Source organism: Prunus mume, linkage group LG7 (assembly GCF_029339155.1).
Source record: "Prunus mume cultivar Tortuosa linkage group LG7, ASM2933915v1, whole genome shotgun sequence".
Taxonomy (NCBI): domain Eukaryota; kingdom Viridiplantae; phylum Streptophyta; class Magnoliopsida; order Rosales; family Rosaceae; genus Prunus; species Prunus mume.
The window spans coordinates 1,198,616-1,220,580 of record NC_142704.1 but is presented as its reverse complement, the minus strand read 5'-3'; the positions used below and the strand labels follow the sequence as shown (position 1 = coordinate 1,220,580).

The following is a 21,965-nucleotide window of genomic DNA, read 5'->3' as shown; positions in this document are numbered from 1 at the left end:
CATGGTACATTTCATAATAGTGCTCTGAACCCGGGACATTCAGAGAAATTCCGAATCCTAACCAATCTTATTTTAGAAAATATTTAAACTGAGGGAAGGGCAAGCTCAATGGTCCATGCTTCACTATCTAAAAGCACATATGGTGGCTCTACCCTCTCAGACATTTCTGGTTCAAGTATCAGGAATTATAGGCTGTTTCTTGTTATCTTTCTCCAGGATACGAATGTGGAAACCTTCTGGAAATTGTAGCCCAGGAGTTCGGACTATATTTCCTCCTCTGATTGCTTCCCACCTGAAAATTTTGGATGTGAACATGTTACTCTCTCTCTCTCTCTCTCTCTGATTACAGGACATTAGTTCTTTCTTACCTGTACTTTGTGACTAAGCAATGGAGAAACACAGCCATCTCCACTTTAGCAAAGTCCGCTCCTACGCAGAGTCTCTGTCCGCCGCCAAAAGCCATGAAATCTTTGGATGCGCTATTTGTTTCCGTTCCCTTTAAATTAATCAAACCAACTTTAGTACAAAATTTATTGTCATTTCCTAGACTTAGCATAGGTTGGGAGTTAGTGTGTGAATATCGTTTACTAGAGTTTTGGCGCAACACATAATCCCATTTCTGGCATACTTGATTAAAAACTGATTTCAGGTAAATCATGAATAATCATGCATATTATAAGATTTCATTGGAGTTATTTTCTCAAAGTTTTTTATCTTAACTTATTTTTAATATGATTAGATTTTATCTCTTGAGATTACTTTCTTTGGACCATTTTGATTTAAGTTTTATCTTTTCCATGACTTGATTGAAGGCCACAGATTGGTTGTTTGGCATTATCATTTAGTCATATATTTCTGATTGATACTATTTGTTTATGTTTGGCGTCCTTAGTGTATATTGAATCAAAGTTATCATTCTTAATTGTTGTGTTCTTGGTTTTGACTATTGACTTGAGTCATATTGGACTTGACAATCCATTTGAATAGAATTGTTGGACATTGGGTTTCTCTCTTACTAGAGAGAACTGCTTTGAATAAATTGGGTGTCTTTATTTTCATGGTTTTGAGATATGGGGTTTTGCATAGATTGAATTTTCTACATATTTTTGGAGATAAGTCCAAGTGCTCCTTGTTTACTTGGTGATTTATCAAATCATTTCTTCAATATTGCATTCATATACATGTCGGTGACTCATACGGTTGAGGGCATAAGACCGTGTCAAATTAGAATGATTTCCTATAACAGGAAAACAATACTCTATGTCATTCCTACATACCCTTGAAATTGATTTCCTTTAGCGCTTTTCGAAAGATGCATGGAGCTATGTAGATTAGCTAGAACAATACAGGATCTCGTCATACCCGTTGTGTTACGCTTGGTATATCCTACACCCACACCAAATGAACTGATGATTTCATAGTTGTCAAACATTTTTGATTTGCGCTAAAGATGCATGGAGCTATGTTTCCCAGTCTAACCGTTTCGTTGATGAACTGCAAGTTGAAAATTTCAGTTTGTAAAACAGAGGTAGAGTGGATTTCCTTTCAAGAACTGAAAGTGAAAATGTCAAGATTCACCTGAAATGTGAATGTCATTGATTTATATTCTTTCCATGTGAATCCTGAATCAGCATTTTTCCTTTGTTTTAGAATCATTTCGTGCTCTTCCTGGCATAAGATAGAAAATGTTTATAAGGTTACATATATATTATAAACTGTTTGGTAACACTTTGAGAGTTCAGACCGTTAATTGCTTTAGCACCAGAGGATGGTCTGATAGAAACTTGATGGCTAAAGTCATAGCAATTGAAGTTGTTTCAAAGCTTGCAAAAAGCAGCACAAACATTAAGTCCAGAGAAATATCCTCTGTCAAGATTGTTCCCTCTTTCTCAAGTTCTTCAATCATGTAATCGAAAAAGTCATTTGGCTGATCTCGGGACTTTCCTCGTCTTTCCCGTAGCATGTCTTTCAGCATTCCTATAGCCCTTTTCCTTCCCTGCATAAAAATTTGAAAGTGATTGAGACCAAGAGGAGAGACTACATTCTCAGAACTTTTTAGTTTTAAAGTCAGCTTTGAGGATCTAATTCAATGCCTCGTTGAGCTTCTGCCTATCCATGGAGAAATATGACCTTGTGAAAGAAAGAGACAAGTGTTGATTTACGTTTACCTGCAAACATTTGTGATAAGCTGTTCCAGGGATGTCCAAAGGAAAGGAGATCAATCCTTGTATGAATGCAACAAAGTTGTCCCTTAAATTCTCCGAGGACTTACTTGAATCATAGCTGATGAAGTTTCTTTGCAGTGAGATCAAATATCATCTGCAAATACCAAATTAATCTGACTTCAAACAAGATATTAACTTTTAGTGAAATTTTATCAAAGAGAAGAAAGGTTAGGCTGAAAATTACACTTGCAGTTGCATCTTTTAGTTCTGTAATGTCCTGACATGACCATTGTTGTAATCTGCTGAGAGCTGCTTGTTCAACTTCAGGGATCATCTCTCTAAGGCTTTCGGGTCCGAAGAGATGCAGCATCATGTTCTTGAGATATTTGTACATAACCCCATGCAAGGAACCAACATTTTGCTTGCCAAAAATCTCTGTGAAGGTATCTGGGTACCAACTTTGAAACAAATTTCCCTCTTGTTGGAACACAAAGTAATTCAGATCCGGGTCTGTCGAAATAATAATCGGTCTTCCCACCAAATTAGTCCTGAATATTGGTCCATATCTGCAAAGTCCAAAAATGCAGGATACTAGTAAGGAATATTAAAAACAAGTATGCTTGAAAAATTGACAAAGAAGTAGTTGTTATATATGGTATCAGAAACTTCACTTTTCCATCCTTTTTTTTTATGAAAGGAGGAATATCAGAAGAGGTGTTGGCAGTGAAGAACTGTAAGGTCTCGCCTAGGAGTGGCAATCCCATTGATCCCGGTGGAAGCTTGCCATGGCATTTGGGATTTCTCCACCTGTAAACCCAACGTGTGATGCTTATAATAGCTAATGCTGCCATGCACAGAGCCCACATTTTCGCCAAAGTATCAGTCCAAGTTCTAGAGGTGATCTTTTGCTGAAGATTATGTTACACTTAGAGCAAGTCCACGGTGCAGCCCAGCCGAGGGGTAAAATTTTTTGTTCCAGCGAGCAGCCCAGGCCGAAGGTGGGACCTACCAACCCGGGCTGGCCAAGGCAAGTTCGCCCGAGTCCAAAACGCGGGGTGGCGTCGGCTGGCGTCGTTATCGTATTCAAATTTTTTACCGTTAGTGCGTGCAATGCGCGTGCCAAAAATTTGAACAGCATCTTGCGTCAGCGGCGCTAGCCCAATGGAAGACACGTGTACGCCCCAGCTCGATTTGATTCCAAAGCTTCATCCAACGGTGGCGATTTTCAGCAATAAAATTATGAAAAAAAATCGAAATTTTTTTAAAAAATACTAAAAAATACTTAAAAATTCTGATTTTTTTTCCTATAAATACCTATAAATACCCTTCACTTTCAACACCAATTCTCATACATTTTATTCTACTTCTACAATTACTCAACATTTTTTTCACTCTTCACTCTTCACTCAACATTTTCATCTCTTTCACCTTGTAATTTTATTTCTTATTTTTATGGCTTCTTCTATTGAAACGGAGGCGTGGAGCACCATGGAAGATGTTTCTTTGTGTGAGGCTTGGCTCTGAGTTTGTCATTGTCCCTTGACAGACAATGAGATGAAATTTTTCCATATGTGGAAAAAATTCATGCCGAATTTTGAAAAATTCGGACTACGCCTCATCGAAATGGCATTGTCGAGTAGGTGGAAACTTCTCAACAAAGAGATGGCAAAATGGAGAGATGCCTTGGCAAAAGCGATGAACTTGTATAGAAGTGGGGAAAATCGTACTAACGAGGTAAGTATTTTGTAATTTTCGTTATATTAAGTTTAATGTCCTAATATATATATGTTGTTAATATTTATTGCATTTTCAATATTTTGTTAATATTTCTTGCATTTCAAATATTTTGTTAATATTTCTTGCATTTCAAATATTTTGTTAATATTTCTTGCATTTTCAATATGTTGTTAATATTTCTTGCATTTCCAATTGTTTCTTCATATTTCTTGCATTTTCAATATGTTGTTAATATTTATTGCATTTCCAATTGTTTCTTCATATTTCTTGCACTTCCAATTTATTTGTAAGGTTAATTGCATTTCCATTATTTTTATTTTGTTACTTGCATATCAATATATTTTAAATAGTTATTCAATTTCCATTTTTTGTTAAATAGCTCATTCAAGCAGATGTAGTTGGTGCAGGGGGTGGCAAAGAAAATTCACCCATCATGAATGTTGGGAGGTGGTGAAATATTGTAAACGCTTCAATATTATTCCCACGGGTCCCGACGTTGTGTTAAGCGAGGCGCCTCTCCGTGATGCAGCGACATCGATTCACCTCTCGATTCCCCTATGAGTGAAGACTCACCCATCCAAAGGAATCGAGGCCCATTGGCGAAAGGCTGCGAAGGCAAAGAAAGCGGGTAATTCAAGCAATCATAATTCAAAGTTTTTGGAGGAAATTGCAAGGCAAAACGGCATAAGAATTGAAATGGAGCAAAAACGCCAAGATATGGAGGTGGCAATTCAAGCCGAGTGTGCACGAGAAAAGGAGTATTTGCAAAAAAGATATGGAGAAAGGGATCGGGAAACTATGGCGATGGATACAAGCCATATGTCCCCTGATACAAAACAATATTGGAAGCTAGAACGAAGGGATGTTATGAGAAGAAGACTTTTCCAGGATGATGGGCCTAGCAACACGGATTGGTTAAATGATCAAAACCATTAAATTAGTTGGCATACCTTTTATGTATTTTTATTTTTCTTGTTTTCTATTAAAGTTGGTGTACTTCATGTTTTTTATTTTAGTAGTAGTAATTCTTAATGACTTGTATTGGATTTCTTTATTTAATAAACAAAGCCTTCAATAAAAGACAATTTTATTCAACATATTCCATACATCAAACAAAACATAATTAAAATTAAAACAAAAACTACAAACAAGGCACAATAATAAATAAAAAAACAACACAACCAAACCATAAGCAATACTAAACAACACAACCAAAACATAAGGCCTAAAACATAACCAAAGCATCTATGCTCCATCATTCATCTTCATTCCCTTTCACCGTCCATATATGCTCTATCAAGTTAAGTTGACGGCTTTCATGAATATACGAAGATTGCATCTCTGTATATCGATCTATCATCCGGGTCATCATACGATCGTCCCTCACCAACGGTTCCGGCTCAAACGGTTCTCCATTTGGCCCCATGGGCCTTTCATAAATCCGGGTCAAGGCCGTGTTTATTGGATCCGGTTCATAGACCTCTCCAGCATCATAATCGTACTCATCCTCCACAATCATATTATGGAGGATGATGCAAGTCATCATAATGCTTGGAGGATCTCCTCATCAAACATACGGGCCGCACCTCGAACAATCAACCATCGAGCTTGAAGGATGCCAAAACACCTTTCGACATCTTTCCTGTATCCTTCTTGATAAGTAGCAAATAATTTTTGCTTATGGGATCGGGGATTCGGAATGGATTTGACAAATATGGTCCACCTTGGGTAGATATCGTCAGCTAGATAATACCCCGTTTGGTAGACTGTATTGTTGACTTGATAGGTAATATTGGGGCCTTGGCCGCTCAAAACATCGTTGAAGACCAGAGATTGACCCAGGACATTGAGGTCATTTTGGGTTCCGGCAACTCCGAAGAATGCATGCCAAACCCATGTGTCGAAGCCAGCAACGGCTTCCAAGATGATACTTTTTGTGCCTTTTCTATTTCCGTAATCACCTTGCCAGGCAGTTGGGCAATTCTTCCATTGCCAATGCATGCAGTCGATGCTACCAATCATTCCTGGAAATCCTCGAGCTTCGGCTTTTGTAGAAGCCGTTGGAGTCCACAGGAGTAGGTCTACGCAGTAGTCCGGGTGTCTGATTTTCAACTGCATCACAAAATCTTACCAAAGCCTCCAACGTAGTGGACTTCCCCATTCGGGCAACCTCATCCACTGATCGCAGATGCTCCATACGCCAACATGCATATAACGGTGTAGCTTTGCTCGGAAGAAGGCCCAAAATCCTAGTTGCATCATACTTTTGAACAAAGTATGCATCATAATTGCAAATATCATGCATGACTTTATTGAACAAATGGGGTTGCATTCTAAATCACCTTCGAAAATCAACATCAGAGTACAAAGCAGTTGGGATAAAATAATCTTCCAAAAGATTCTTACCCCGAGAATGCCTATGTCATCACATTCCGACGGCCGACTTGTGAACCACGACGGCGACCTTGGTTCTCTTCCTCTTCCATTGCCACTGCTATGAGAACTTGTTCATCAACTTGCCTCTGCAACTCATTGATTTCATCGGCTCTACGGTTTCTCTCCTTTCTTTCTCTCTCTTGCCTCTCCAAGCATCTCCTATATTCTTCCATTGAGAATGAATAGAGTATGAATTCTAAACTCTAAGAAATGAAAATATTGAAAGATGTGGTGTGAGAGGTATGAGTGAGCCTCTGGTTTTATAGAAAAATTTGGCAAGATAGAGATGCCATGTGCTTGATTTGATTGGATGAAAATCTTATCTGAAAATTTGAACCCAAATTTATTTGAATTTTGAATTTTGAAATTCATCCGAAATTTGAACCCAAATTTATCTGAAATTTGATTTTTGAAATTCATCCGAAATTTGAATTTTGAAATTCATTCGAAATTTGAACAAAAAATTTATCTGAAATTTGAATTTTGAAATTCATCCGAAATTTGAACCAAAAAATCTTATCCCGAAATTTTATCCGATTATGAATAGTCTTGACTCGTAAGAACCCGTAAATCTTATCCGAAAATATTATCCAAATTAATTATTGAGGTAAAAAATTGTGAATAAAACAAAAAATGAATAGTAATGCCTTAGCAAGGGCAACGAGTGAAACACAAAATTGGATTTTGCAAGGGCAACCACTATTCACATGAATAGTAGCTGCCCTAGCTCCCCCCCTTGCCATGGCTAAGGGCAAATGGGTGGAGTTGCTCTTACAAGATGAGAAGAGGTTAAATAGACAGGCCAGACCAAACTAATGTCACATCATGGCTCAAATTAGTTTGGTTTATGCCTCAAACTAGTGCATAGGCGAGCCAAACCAACCCACTTTGTGACCGGTTTGATTCAGACATTTTCTTTCACAAGCAATTAAGCATATATTCTAATATTCTTTTACGTGTATCCAAAGAAACTTCACACTGTTGGCAAAAAAGGAAAGGGGAACTTCGAATGCTTTAACCAGTTTGAGGGATAATTGAACTTCTTTTGTGAAACTTCTTTTGATCTAGATCCTATTTACCTATGTTGGTGTGAAAACTAGAATAGGCTAATTCCTTAATTAGCTGTTTGTTAATTGTAATTAGTATAGTTCACTTTTTACCCAAGTAAGGAGGAGGGATGACACAAATCCTGTTTAGGCGATTACCGTCGGGTCCCCTATCCTAAGGGATTTCGGGCAAAACAGATCAGATGCACGGATCCCCGAACTTGAAAAATCCCTATGGGTATGGGGTGGGGATGGTATTGGCATCCCCGTCCTCGAACCCGACCCAAAAATATAAATGTTTATAAATAAATATATAATTATAATATTTATGTTTAACCCTAAGTTAACCTCCCTCTCCTAATTCTTCCTAATATATGTTTATCTATATATATAAAGCAAAATGCAGAGAATGGTAAAACATTCAAAATATCAGAAATGCCCTTGGTTAATTCAAATATTAAGAATTAAAATGATTAATTAAATGAGAATAATATGGTAAATTCACATTTTTCATATTAAAAATGACAAATTAAAATAAAATCAAATAATAAGTCCTACTTTTATGGAACATAAGAGCATCCACAATTTTTTTTTGGGTGGGGGTTATTTTCGGTGTGTAAAATAGACCCAATATTGGACACGACACATTAACACGACACTAATTCGCATGAAAATAACAGATTTGGGTTGAGCTTAATGGGTCGGGTTGAAAATGGTGGACCGTTAGTCACCCGTTAAGCTAACGGGTCGTGTCAGATTATCATTCGCGAGTCACCCGTTAACCCATTAAGAGCAAAGGGCATTTTTGTAATTTTTATTCTAAAATAACCTAGCTTGAATTGAAGCTTCTGTTATTCCCTCCTCAATGTCCTCACGCCACCACTGCTCTGTCTTTCTCTCAAGAGAAACAAAAGCTCTCTCTGTCTGTAGATCCAAACCAAACCATCAACTACCTTTCCTCTTCTCCAACAAAAAGGTATGAAAATCTCAAGTCATTTGAGAGTTCTAATTTTAATTTATGCATTATATCAGTACCAAAGTGAGATTGCCGTGTCTAGACTGCCATTTCTTTGTTGAAGTTGTCAAGAATCTGCAATTTCATAAGATGGTTCTGTTATGATGTTTTACCAGAAATTAATTCTGTTTGATAATTTCTATCATGGGTTTCTGTCTCTGAATCTCATCTGTCGACTCTTATGAATAGTCAATATCTCATGTCTTTTTCTTGCTGGAGGTTCTGGAGGGAAAGGTCTGCCTTTATCTACATCAACTAAAAACATGAGTTTTTCAAATTGAACTAATTTATATGGTTATGCTAAATGCTATGGTTAAAAAGTTTATTTTTCGTGGACTTGGTGCTGTTCCTATTTTGGCAAGATAGTATTTAAAATTTACACTCTACCTTGCAGAAAGTGAATTATCTATTTGTTGTATAATGGGTTGTTTAAGAGTTTTTTTGTTTGCCAATGTATAATGTGTAAGACTTATTTAAGGATTTCAGCTTTATTTTTATTATATCTCTAATTTAAGGTGTATTCATTTAATAATTTTGTTAAAAAATATTGTTTATTTTTTAAATGGGTGAAACGGGTTAAGCGGGTGAAAAACTACCCATTAGCCATAACAGGTCGTGTCGTGTTATTCGCGAATTTGTGCGGGTCGTGTTTGGATCTGGTATTTCTAACCCATTAACTTAACGGTCGTGTTGACACGAACACGACCCGTAACCCGCAAAAATGACATGTTTGCCAGCTCTAGTGTAAAGCCACTTTTACACCTCCGGGAGTTGTAAATGTAGTTTTTGCTCCAATAGGAAAGATATAAATCTAAAGACCTTTTTTTTTTTTTTTTTTTTGGTCTTAATTCGTTTTTGTGTTAAATTTTTATTTTGTGTTAACTTTATAAAATTAATTTTTTGTGTATTAGGCTAATTTTATTTTTTTAAACAAATAGACGTAAAAATATATATTTAAATTCGGAGAAGATATGATTTCATCCGAAACAAATTAAAGCTGTTGGTCCAGCAATGTAGTCTTTTTTGGGGAATGACAACTAAATAATGGGCCCACATATGAATTTTGGTCCAGCAACTTTTTTGCTAACTTGTCTCCACCTTAGCTCACCTTTTTTCAGCTGGATCCCAAGAGATGTAAAAAAAGATGTACATGTACATCTAAATTTGCATATCATGGTAATGATGCAAATTTACACTTGTTTACACCTCCCCATTATAGGTGATTCCGATCACAAAGGGTATATATTTAATATACACCCCATTATACACCCCTTACTGTGGATGCTTTAACTACCCATGTTATCTTTTTTTAATTCTAAAAATAAAATGAAAAAGAAAAAAGAAAACTAATTGGCACATGCGAAGGGGCTAGTAATTATAATATTTGTGCTTACTTTTTATTAAATTTTAGACTTATTTATTTTTGTGAGATTCCAAAATTTGTAAGATGATCATGATGAACATTTGGATATATAATATATATATATATATATATATATACACAGAGAGCTTACATTGAGGATCCTCAAATAAGCTTATCTGAAGGACACCTTGTAGGGCCCACTCCGGATTGTATTTCACTAATCCAAACCGTCTATTTTGTAGATACACATTCAAAGATCATTTCTACAAAAAATCACTTGAATCCGATATCATTTGACGATTCAATTGATTTATTGAAATTTTAGTATTTTCTTGAAGCACCGTGTTCATTGATTTTGTAGGACACAATTGGATGTCGAAATGGTTTCTGATTTGTCTAATTTTTTGTAAGGATGGTCTATGAATGAAGACCTAAAAAATAGATGGTTTGGATCATTGGAAAAAAAATTGTAGGGTACCCTAAAGGCACTGGCGGACCTAGAAATTTTTTAGCGGAGGTGCAATATTGACTAAGTATGAAAAATGGTTTTTCGGAATAATCATTTTCTCAAGATAATTTTTGGCGGCTTTTATTCCTTACACATCAAATAAGAAAACTTGATTTTATGGGATTTTAGTATGAAGTATATATTGACTTAATGAGCCATCATTTTAGCCTAAATCGTATTTTGCACTAAAACCGAATTTTCATATTTTGATTTGGTGGAAATTTGATTTTCTAGTATTTTTATTTGAATCCAAATGGGGGGTACTTCCTTATTTACATTGTAAACTTAAGTAAATGGAGTAATATAAAAATAAATAAAAGTAAAGGACAAAGACATTTACTTAAATGTTGAAAATGGAAATAAGGTAATCTATACACCACTTGAGCAAAGGGGCAATTTGAAGCACCTACAATGATTTTTCCGGCGAGGAGGTGCAGCTGCACCTCCTTGCACCTTACTAGATCCGCCAGAGCCTAAAGGGTAACATACTTAGTTTCCAATCTATTACAATAAGCATACTTGGTTTAAACAAAATAAAACAACTTAAACTTTGTGAAACCAAATCTATTACAATAGGCATATTTGGTTTAAACAAGTTGCACGGGGTAGTGTGCTTGCGTCCTTATACAGTAGCTTAGACAATCGCTTGTACTTAAAAAAGTCTGTTACAACTAATGTGTCAAACTGAGGAATTAATAAGGTAACTAAACTATCTAGCTAGTTACAATTCTGATCACAATTGCAAATTCAGGAAATTAATCATGAAATCTCAATCAAATTCAACAATCTAGACCCACTAAATTGATCAAGCAGGTAACTGGGATTGCCTTGCCCTTTCAAGAACAGAAAACATGAACATGGATTTGGAGGTATCCCAACAAAGCCCAATTTTATCCTTCTCCTCCAAGCCTCTCCTACGCACAAACTCTAGTCTCCAATCTCCATTGAGAACGTAACTCTCGGCCGACCCCAAAAGCTTGAAAGTCATGTGATGCCTGGTGTTTGTATCGCAGTCTTCCACTATAACTTCTATGCCCTCTCCACTCTTAACCCTTTCGGCAAACGTGTCATCCAAGTAATGCAAAACATGGTCGATGACCCGTTTTTTGGGCATTAGTAGCCTTGAGCAGCTTCCAAGGTCGCTTGCTGTCAGCTTCTTCCTGATTTTCCAAGGCCCGTGATCCTGAGGCTGTGGACTCAGCGTAGTTTCCGGCACTACTTGGTTTCTTTTCTTCTTCTTTAATTCCTTGTTCATATTATTCGTTATTTTCTTGTGTTTCGGATTAGGAGGGAATGCGGAAAATCTGAGAGGAGCAGGGTGGAATTCCTCTGCTTTTCTCTGGTTTGTGTTGTAATTCCAAGTTGGATCACACAAAGTGAGGGCAGTGGAAACTTGAACTGGTAGTGGACAAGGATTTGCACTGCTACTAGCACGACCAGGGTTTAGGGCTAGGAGTGCTGAGAGCTCATTTTCTTCCTCCATTGTTAATGCTGAAATTAATAGAAGAAAACCAAACTACAGAGCAATCAAATGATGATTTCTAGTTGTTGGGGAGAAACGGAGAGATGGGTTTTTGTGCTTGATGCTGCTTGGAATGAAATTGCCAAGAAGTGCAAGAATTTGTGGGTATTTATAAGGTTTTTGTAGCATATCAGTTTGGGATTTGGAAACATCCTTTTTCAATTAGGGAACTTGCTTTTCCTTGTTGGGTTTGGTTTAGATGTTAAGGCTTTTTATTATATCCGTTTGGGGTTAGGAAAAAGGATACATTGCTACCCTTTTTAATCAGGAAACGTTTCGTTTCGTTTCGTTTCCTTGTTGGGTTTGGTTTAACCTTCAGTGCAGCTTAGGATTCATAATAAAATGGTAAAGAGGCTTTGCTTGCCAATATTAGCTACAACAAAATCCCATCTCCATGGATTGAGGGCCACAAGATCATCATATTTTTCACAATTTTTTTTTTTTTTGGAATTTCAAATTTATAGAAAGGACCAAGAAATGCTCAAGTAATAGTTTGAAAGCTTTGGTTTGTTACAAGTTTTCTAAAATACATGAAGTATTGATGAAAATACCAAAAAAAACAAAAAACAAAAAAAGTATTATCAAAATGGGATCATAAGTTTTATCTTCTAGACTTATGGTTAAATTTTCAAGTTACTCAAAATTGTCATCATTAAGAACTATTTTTATCTTCAACAAAAATTTATATATATAAGAATAAATAATAAATAAATAAAAGACATGATATTCCCATGAGTGCGGATCGAGAAACTAGTATATATATATATTATGCATTATAGCTAGAGTGGCTGAAATGTTAAAATATTTAGAATATTTACATTTTTCCTTTTCTTTGACAAGGCGATATTTCATAGTTGATGCACCAATGTTAAGTGGTTGTGACAAAACCATATGAAGTTTTCGTCTAAATATTGGTCTTGCGAGGGGGAGTCATTTTAGGCCCTTAGATGAGGTCTTATCTCTTAACAATTGAATCAAATTAATCAATTTGATCTAATGACTATCTAATTTGATCCAACAGTTAAGAAATAAGATCACCTAAAGATCTTAGACAAAACCCTCACTATAAAATTCTAAAAGAGGGACTACATCCTAAACGATCATAAAAAATCACATATTTAGGCTGAGAAGCCCATAGCCCACAACAAGAAAAAATAGCCCAAATTGTACAAATTTGGGTTGAGCGGCCCAAACAACTTAGGCGTATAAATAATAATATTTTATTATTATCTTCATAATGTCCCATTAAGCCAGGCACAAGCATGGGCTAAGTAAGAAGTTGGTAAGAATTATAATTATAAATGGTAGAACTATTCTCTTTTGGTATGCTTGGGTCTAGTTTTTATTTAAATTATAAAATAAAAATAAAGAAGAAGAAAAAGGTGATGATGATGATGAAGATGCATTTTCACACAGAATGTTACTAGTGTATCCTCATTTTGATAAGATGTATTATATGTTGGATTCTACATTTGTCTTTAAACGGTTCTTTTTTCTCTTTTCTGCTTCCACCCTTACACAACTAAACATTGTTCAGAAAAAAAAAAAATGGAGGAAGAAAATTGGTGTAGAAGCATAAAACTTCGTATGTGATCCCAAACAAAAATATGGGTTGGTCTTTGTTTGTGGAGAGAACATGATATAATTGCTTTTCTTCTCTGTACATATTCCAAATGTGATGTTCTCTGTACATAATTGCTTTTCTTCTCTTTGCAGCTTGAGAGAAATAAAAATCCTGGTGCAAAATATGTAAAGCTGGAAAAAAATCTCCTGTGCCTCTCTCTCTCTCTCTAGCCATACAAATGACTTGCCTACTAACATTTCTGGTTTAAGCATCTGCAGCTATATAATGCTGTTTTCTGTTCCTTGTATCCTTCTCCATGATCTTAACATGAAAACCATTTGGAAATTGTAAACCCGGAGTTCGAACTATATCTCCTCCTTTGATTGCTTCCCACCTGAAAAATTTTGGATGCAAAAAAATGTTATTAGTCTCTCTCTCTTTCTGTCTCCTTGCCTCTCTCTTTCCTATTCTCTCTCTTTGATTTCTGGGCTTTCTTACCTGTACTTTGTAACTAAGCAATGAAGAAACACAGCCATCTGCACCTTAGTAAAATCTGTCCCAACACAGAATCTCATGCCACCACCAAAAGCCATGAAATGTTTTGATGCACTACTTACTTCTACTCCCTGCATTGGAAGTTACTTTTTAGTACAAACAACTGAGGTGTAAGGACAAAGGGTTAGGAGATTTTCAAGCCAAGATCAATTAGTTTTATGGAACTTAGCAGCTTGCAGGTAAGCTAGAAAAATGCATTGTCTGATATAATATTGAAACTCACCTCCCATCTCCATGGATTGAAGGCCACAGGGTCTTCATATTTTCCTGGGTTTAAATGTACTGCTGGGGGACAAACCATTACTGCCCAGCCTGCTGGAATGGTATATCCTGCACAACAAAATTGGCATGACAAGTCCAATTAGGATGATGTTCATAGTTGAAACTTATTTTATAGTTGAAAACAATACTATGTGTCATTTCTACTTACCCTTAAAGTTTATTTCTCTCACTGCTTTGCGAAAGATACCGGGAACTATATTTGCCAGCCTAACCGTTTCGTTGATGAACTGCAAGTCAAAATTTATCAATTTTTTACTTTGTTCAACAGAGGTATGAACATATTTTGTATATTTTGCATCTCTTTTTTTTTTTTTTTTGGGTCAACATTTTGCTTTTAAGCATTGAAAGTGTAAAGAGTGAGACTCACCTGAAATGTGAATGTCATTGACTTGTATTCTTTCCATGTAAGTCCAGAATCAGCAATTTCCCTTTGCTTTATAATCATCTCGTGCTCTTTCTGACATAAGATGTAAATGTTAAGAACTTGTTAGGAGGGGTGACAATGAGGATGTTGAAATCTATAGCATGGTTAGAAATGTTTTCGTACCGTTAATTGCTTTAGCACAAGAGGATGGTCTGAAAGAAACTTCATGGCTAATGTTATAGCTAGGGAAGTTGTTTCGAAGCTTGCAAAAAGCAGCACAAACATTAAGTCCAAAGCAATTCCCTCTGTCAGGATTGTTCCCTCTTTCTTAAGTTCTTCAAGAACATAATCAAAAAAATCAACCGGTTGCTTCCGGGACTCTGCTCGTCTTTCCTGCAGCATGTTCTTCAGCATTCTCATTGCGTTTTTCCTACCCTGAGAAATTGTTGAAGGTCAAGAACAAGAGAACATACTTGATTGTTTTCAAAATGGAACTTTTGGCTTTGATTGGCCTTGTGAAAGCAAGAAACAAGTGTTGTGAATGATACTTATGCAATTACCTGTAAACATTTGTGATAAGCTGTTCCAGGGATGTCCAAAGGAAAGGAGATCAATCCTTGTATGAATGCAACAAAGTTTTCCCTTAAATTCTCCGAGGACTTATTTGAATCATAACTGATAAGTTTTTTGGCAGTGAGATCAAATATCATCTGCAAAGACCAAATTAATCAGACTTCAAACAAGATATTAACTTCTAGTGAAATTTTATCAAATATAAGAAAGGTTAGGCTGAAAATTACACTTGCAGTTGCATCTTTTAGTTCTGTAATGTCCTGACATGACCATTGTTGTAATCTGCTGAGAGCTGCTTGTTCAACTTCAGGGATCATCTTTTTAAGGTTTTCGGGTCCAAAGAGATGCAGCACCATGTTCTTGAGATATTTGTACATAATCCCATGCAAGGAACCAACATTTTGCTTGCCAAAAATCTCTGTGAAGGTATCTGGGTACCAACTTTGAAACAATTTTCCCTCTTGTTGGAACACAAAGTAATTCAGATCCGGGTCTGTCGATATTATAACTGGTCTTCCCACCAAATTAGTCCTGAAAATTGGTCCATATCTGCAAAGTCCAAAATGCAGAACACATGTAAAGAAGATGAGAAAACAAGAACCAAGAAGAAGAATTAGAAGATGGCAAGGAAGAAGCAGCTGTTTAATTATCAGAAATATCACCTTTTCATTCTTTTCTTGATGAAGGGAGGAATATCAGAAGAGGTGTTGGGAGTGAAGAACTGTAAGGTCTCTCCAAGTAGTGGCAATCCCATTGAACCTGGTGGAAGTTTTCCATGGCACCTAGGATTTCTCCACCTATAAACCCAATGCGTAATGCTTATAATAAGCAATGCTGCAAGGCACAAAGCCCACATATTTGCCAAACTATCAGCACTTCAACTTCCAAGAGGAGATTAGCTGAACTGAAGATCACAACAGATATATATATATATATATATATATATATTTATATGCTGCACTTAGTTTTTTGACAGAAAAAGAAATGAGATTACTTGAAATGAGAAGATGTTGAGTGGAGAGAATGGACAGAGAGGAGAAGGAAGTGCTGGCATGTATCTGAGCATCCATTAGGAGATCTTCTTAAATAGACTGGCCAAAACTTACAACTTGTCAGAATAATAATAATAAATTTCAGCTATTCTCTTTGTTTTGTGAAGTTGGTTGCTGCAAAATGATATATTAGTTGGAGATAGAATAAATTATTTTAGATTAATTCTGTCTAGAGGGACACTTATTACCCTTTGTCAACGCCCTCTATAAAATTGGATTGAAGAAAGAGCCTTGCATGACTATGAACCTCACAGGATGCTTCCTCTCTCTCTCTCTCTCTCTCTCTCTCTCTCTCTCTCTCTCTCTCTCTTGCTGAATGAGTTGTGGTTTTTGATAGGGCAGAATTCTGGCCTTTTTTAAGGAGATTTTGCAGGAACAGGACACTTCCCTAGATTTTTGAGTAGATAGAGGTTCACAGTATATGCCTAATTATAAGCTTAAGCATCTGAAACCAACTTCATGTTGGAAATGTCAAAACCTTATTGGGTTTTACCAACATCTGAAATCTTATCAATATCTAGGCTAAATACCAGAGTATCTATGTATGATGTTGCAGTTTCAGTTTCATTTTCTTTGTTTCTTTGTTTGTTAGAATAAGATCTTTTCCTAGATATTTGCCTTAGTCTAATACTATAAATGTCAAACTCTCAATCTTAATGCCTACATCAATAGTGATCTCAAATGGACTGAATCTTAATGCCTACATCAATTCTGATCTCAAATAGAGTGTCCTATATGTTAATGCAACTACCATTTATGCTTTCGATTATTCTTTTGTATGAAATTCGTATCATAATCCTTTTCTAACTTGATGACTTTGTGTTATATTCAAAGTGCAGCAGATCTTGGGTTTGACTAAGTCTGTGTTAAAAGTTCAGCAGATTTTGGGTTTGACTAATATTGTGCTACGTTCAGTAGGTCTTAGGTTCGACTCACATCCAATCAATGGTAAACAACCATGAATTCATAATGAGAATTTTTAAGAGTAGGTGTGCTAAGCTAGCTGATGAGATTGACCCATTTGGACACATAGAGCACCGCCCCATTGAGCCACGGACTAAATGGGATGCAACAACTACAACCACAAATGCAGGTGTAGGTCACTGTGGATCATGATCACAATTATATGCAAATTACATTATAAAATATATGTTAGTCCAATATGTCACCATAGTATAGGAGGGAAATTTCACATGTAAGTACATCAATTAATGGAGCTTATTAGGCTATGCTTAGGGCTTGAAAACATAAGTATGGAGATCCTCCAACCTTGTCTCCAGGTTTTCTTGTTTTTCTTTTGACTCGGTAAACACATTAATCAACCATCTCTCAACCCATCTGCTGACAACATTTCAGATTTGCAGACCATACAAGATAGCATGACACAGATTACTCAACTACTTAGCACGGGCTTGTATGAAAGGGCTTGCTAGCTATGAGTTCAAGATTTATGTTATCTTAGATTTTTTTATATATTATTTTATAATACAAGCGATAGTCTAAACTATAAGCGTGAGTGAGGTTTCTCACAAATACACTTTCAAGTTGTCATGAGATTTCGAACCTGAGATCGCTGATATGTAAGTCAATGATTTTTTCCACTAGATTAGATCTCGTTGGCATATTATCTTAGATTTTTAAGTTAAAAAATTTCAACTTAAAAACTTTAGAAAATTACGAATATTATCCTTCATCGCAATATCACTTCTCTTAAAAAACTAAAGGGTTTTCAATTTGTTGTTTTGTTTAACATGGAAAATGATCTCATGTTTGGTGGGAGGACTTGGGTGTTTTGGGGGTCCTACCCGTCTTGATTCTACAACGGCAAGGATGTGCTGGTGGGAACCCAATCCAAAGCGTCCACATCCAGAGATCTCTTATGTTTAGTTTCAATTATCTTTATTAACCTCACCGCCCGCCCTCATTTTGTCTACCAATTGAACGGTGTAAGATGATCCATATGGTTTGTTTATAATTACAGGGTGGCACACTGGCACTAAACCTGTAGGTCTGTGTGGTGTGATTGGACATCAAGTTTTTTCTTTTGGTCTTCTTTGGGGTTAATTGGAAGAAACAATCAAGAATGGTCAAACAAATAGTACAAGCATCTCTAGCTTAAACTCTAGAAAACGTCACAATATATTCATCAACTTAAATCTGATTCGCCAAATTTAAGTATTAATGTTCTCTTATGCTATTGGTAGACATGTAACTAAAATTACTCAATATATAGAATTATATCTGAATGTCTTTATTTGGATCGATGTTGTGACAACATAACAAATTCAGACAATTTCGATATTATTCTAAATTTAAATATCTCTTCAAAGATCGAGAATTGCCAATTCCACGTAGTATGATATCTTTCACTATTAAATTATTAATCTGAATTGTTAATCAAGTGAATTCTTATTTTAGTGTATAATTTTAATATTAAGAGTCTAACACAAAAAGAGTTTAAAGAGCAAAATTATTTGTTACTTGATGTTTGGGTTTTGAGTTACTCGAGAAGGAGAGATTGAGGAGAAAGATGTTGTTTTGTCTCTACCGTGCGCATTGGGAATGCATTATGAAGCAACAGCAAAGAATAGGAGTCAAAATTATGAAACTGCCTTTTTACCCCAAATTGTATGAGAAAATAAAATGATGGATTAAAAGCCAAGCCTAGCTATCATATTCTTCCATAAATTAAGTTTTCTATTTGGGAATGTGAGGTAAAAGAAAAACTAAAACTAAAAATTTAAATATCAAGAAACATGAAGATTGAACATAAACTTCCATTTAAGACAAAGTAATTTACATTGTACTATTACAAGCAAAATAACAAGAAAGTAACAAACTTTCAACAAAACACTCAAAACTATCCATAACCCGTTCTTCTTGTTTGTTCAGCAAAAACTAAACTTCAGATTCAAAACCTGCAATAGATTCAATAAGGGGTGAGCATCACATGCTCAGTAGGGGTCCTATGTCTTATGTGATTAGTGAGATTTATAATGTACAATTTATGCAATGCATGAATGAACTTCAATTCTACCTAACCCGTTAATCTATATAATAGGGCAAGCAAATCAGCATGTCCCATACCATGCGTTTTACCACTGTGATTCTGAATGCCCCATTATATAAACTAATACTCATTTCAATCATCCCATAATTCCCCTTTTGCTAGTCATCTTGTCTACACCATTGATCTCCAAGCCCAAATCACTCAATCACAATTATACCGCCGATTTCCTAATCTACTGTGCACGGGCTCGCCTAAACTTGGTCCTTACAATGGTTAGACTCAATTACACAAAAGATTCTTCCCATTATCCTCTTTTCCATAATTTTTTTTATCAACCCAAAAATTCCAACCACCACTGACAACACGTTTATATATATGTCAAAATTAATCAAATTATAATGATAATTGACAACACGTATACATCCAATATCAAGGATAACAATCAAACAATATAACCAAGCATAATATAGGATTTACAATAATAATCAAATAATATTACCAAGCATAATATAGTATTTACAATATTTAATTAAATCAATGTATGCGAAATCTCCCCAAGAAAAACCCCTACCTCAAATTCAAAGCTATTGTACAACTCCTAGTTGAGTTTTTCCAAAATCTTATCACACTTAGTTTTCACTCTCGAATTTTTAAGAAACTAACACAACTTTGAAGAACCTATGATTCAAGAACTATTAGGTAAGGCTATTTATAGTAAGCTAGAGTTGGCAAAAAAATATATAGATGAAGCTTAACATTGTGCCACAAAATCAGCCTAGGGATTTCTAGACTACATCCTAGGGAGTTATAGACTACATGGGTGGCTTGAAAGTAAACTGCCACCCTAATTAATCCTTAGGTGTTGGCTCTGGAGAGCACTTGCCAATTACGTTTATATATATATATATAATAATATCTATTGTTCTTACACCTCATACCAAAACATACCACCTCATGCTTCAATTGGTTTTTGAAGACTTCCTAATGCAACATGTCACTTAAGAGAAAGCTTAGTAAGCACCAATACCTTTCTAAAAGCTTTTGTGTGTATTGAATAAATATTAAATGAATTGCTATAGTTAAAGTCATACAATGAGGTTTGATAGGCTATAGCTAGATTCACATAGCTCACCATACAACTAACTAATATATATATAGTTTTGAAAACTAATAATTATAAATAATTAATTTTATGAAATATTAATATATATATTTAAAAATATGGGGTTTCACAATCTATCCTCCTTAAAAGAAATTTTGTCCTCGAAATTTTGAAACTTACTCGATTCAAGAAAAAGTTCTGGATATTTTTCTTTCATCTTAGCTTCTAATTCCCATGTAGCCTCTTCTATATTTTCATGTAACCAAAGAATTTTGACTAGTGGAATAGTCTTCGTTTGCAACACTTGTTCTTTATGATCAAATATCCATATTGGTCTTTCCTCAAAAGATCATTGCTCATCTATGTTTAGTTCTCCCCAATCTAAAACATGTGCTGGATCTGGTTCATATTTTCGAAGCATAGAGACATGAGACACATTATGAACATTCGAAAATTGAGGTGGTAGTGCTAACTTGTAAGCTACTTCCCCAATCCGTTGTAGTGCTTCAAAAGGTCCAATAAATCATGGGGCTAATTTTCCAGTCTTTCCAAATCTTTTAACTCAATTTCGAGGTGAAACTTTAAGGAATACATGATCCCCAATATTAAACTTCAATGGCCTTGTTCTTCTATTAGCATAATTCTTTTGTCGGCACTGAGCTGTAAGCAAGTGTTGTTTGATAGTTTTGATCTTCTCTGTTGTTTCTTGTACCAGATCAGGTCCTAATAACACAGTTTCACTTGCTTCCGCCCAACATAAAGGTGATCTACATGGTCTACCACAGACTGCTTCATATGGTGCCATTCCGATGTTGGATTGAAAACTGTTGTTATAAGCAAATTCTGCCAAAGCAAGATGATCTTCCCAAGTTCCATGAAAATCCAAAACACAAGCTCTTAGCATATCTTCTAAAATCTGAATAGTCTTTTCTGATTGTCCATCAATTTGGGGATGAAATGCACAACTAAAATTCAATTGACATCCTAATGCTTTTTGCAAAGTACCCCAAAACTGAGAAGTAAACTTTGAATCTCTATCAGAAACAATTGAAATAGGAATTCCATGTAATCTCACTATCTCTCGAATATATAATTTCCCAAGAGTCTTTGTGGAATCTGTCGTTTTAACTGATATGAAATGTGCAGACTTGGTTAAACGATCTACAACAACCCATATTGCATCTTTACCTCTTGGTGATCGTGGTAAACCTGTGACAAAATCCATTGTGATATGATCCCATTTCCATTGTGCAACAGGTAAAGGCTGAAGAGGGCCAGCAGGTTTCTGATGTACAGCTTTCACTTGTTGACAGGTCAAACATTTTGATACAAAAATGGCTACATCTCTCTTCATACCATTCCACCAAAATTGACGACGTAAATCCTGATACATTTTTGTACTTCATGGATGAATAGTGTAGGACGAGTAATGAGCTTTATGAAGAATTTTCATTCCTTAATTCTGGAATTTCAGGTACATATAGTTTACCTAAATACCTTAAACCATCTTCTTCATGAAAGGTCCACTCTTCTATTTTATCTCCATTCAAAATATGTTCTTGAATTGATTTACAGGTGTTATCCTCTTGTTGTTTTTCAACAAATTTTTCTAACAAAGCTGGTCTTGTTACCAAGTTATAAAGATAAGCACCATGCTCATGTACGTTCACA

General features: G+C 35.6%; 3 protein-coding genes across 3 annotated transcripts; all 3 read right to left on the bottom strand.

Moving 5' to 3' along the window:
• Window positions 1-364: 364 nt before the first annotated feature.
• On the bottom strand, window positions 365-3,016 carry LOC103337445 (cytochrome P450 87A3-like). The gene is made up of 5 exons (XM_089041231.1): window positions 2,832-3,016; window positions 2,410-2,731; window positions 1,763-1,996; window positions 1,579-1,668; window positions 365-496 (listed from the first exon to the last, which is right to left on the bottom strand). Exons 1-5 carry the CDS (start codon window positions 3,014-3,016, stop codon window positions 365-367), a joined length of 963 nt encoding a protein of 320 aa, XP_088897357.1.
• An 8,059-nt stretch (window positions 3,017-11,075) lies between these two features.
• On the bottom strand, window positions 11,076-11,753 carry LOC148915179 (B3 domain-containing protein At2g33720-like). The gene has a single exon (XM_089041230.1). It carries the CDS (start codon window positions 11,751-11,753, stop codon window positions 11,076-11,078), a length of 678 nt encoding a protein of 225 aa, XP_088897356.1.
• A 1,662-nt stretch (window positions 11,754-13,415) lies between these two features.
• Window positions 13,416-16,026, bottom strand: CYP87A2 (cytochrome P450, family 87, subfamily A, polypeptide 2). The gene is made up of 9 exons (XM_008240593.2): window positions 15,793-16,026; window positions 15,358-15,679; window positions 15,118-15,267; window positions 14,741-14,992; window positions 14,561-14,650; window positions 14,342-14,420; window positions 14,135-14,241; window positions 13,855-13,982; window positions 13,416-13,750 (listed from the first exon to the last, which is right to left on the bottom strand). The coding sequence occupies exons 1-9, from the start codon at window positions 15,984-15,986 to the stop codon at window positions 13,621-13,623; spliced, it is 1,452 nt and encodes a 483-aa protein (XP_008238815.1). The 5' UTR covers window positions 15,987-16,026; the 3' UTR covers window positions 13,416-13,620.
• Window positions 16,027-21,965: the final 5,939 nt, after the last annotated feature.

Bases quoted from the DNA above. Each gene is read 5' to 3' on its own strand.
- LOC103337445 (XM_089041231.1), bottom strand. From the start codon at position 3,016: ATGGCAGCATTAGCTATTATAAGCATCACACGTTGGGTTTACAGGTGG. The intron at 1,997-2,409 runs GTAATTTTCAGC...ATTTTTATGCAG, and splicing joins TAAAAGATGCAACTGCAAGT to GGAAGGAAAAGGGCTATAGG. The intron at 1,669-1,762 runs GTGCTAAAGCAA...ATCTTATGCCAG, and splicing joins TTCTATCAGACCATCCTCTG to GAAGAGCACGAAATGATTCT.
- CYP87A2 (XM_008240593.2), bottom strand. From the start codon at position 15,986: ATGTGGGCTTTGTGCCTTGCAGCATTGCTTATTATAAGCATTACGCAT. The intron at 14,651-14,740 runs GTACGAAAACAT...ATCTTATGTCAG, and splicing joins TTGTGCTAAAGCAATTAACG to AAAGAGCACGAGATGATTAT. The intron at 14,421-14,560 runs GTGAGTCTCACT...TTTGACTTGCAG, and splicing joins CAATGACATTCACATTTCAG to TTCATCAACGAAACGGTTAG.
- LOC148915179 (XM_089041230.1), bottom strand. From the start codon at position 11,753: ATGGAGGAAGAAAATGAGCTCTCAGCACTCCTAGCCCTAAACCCTGGT.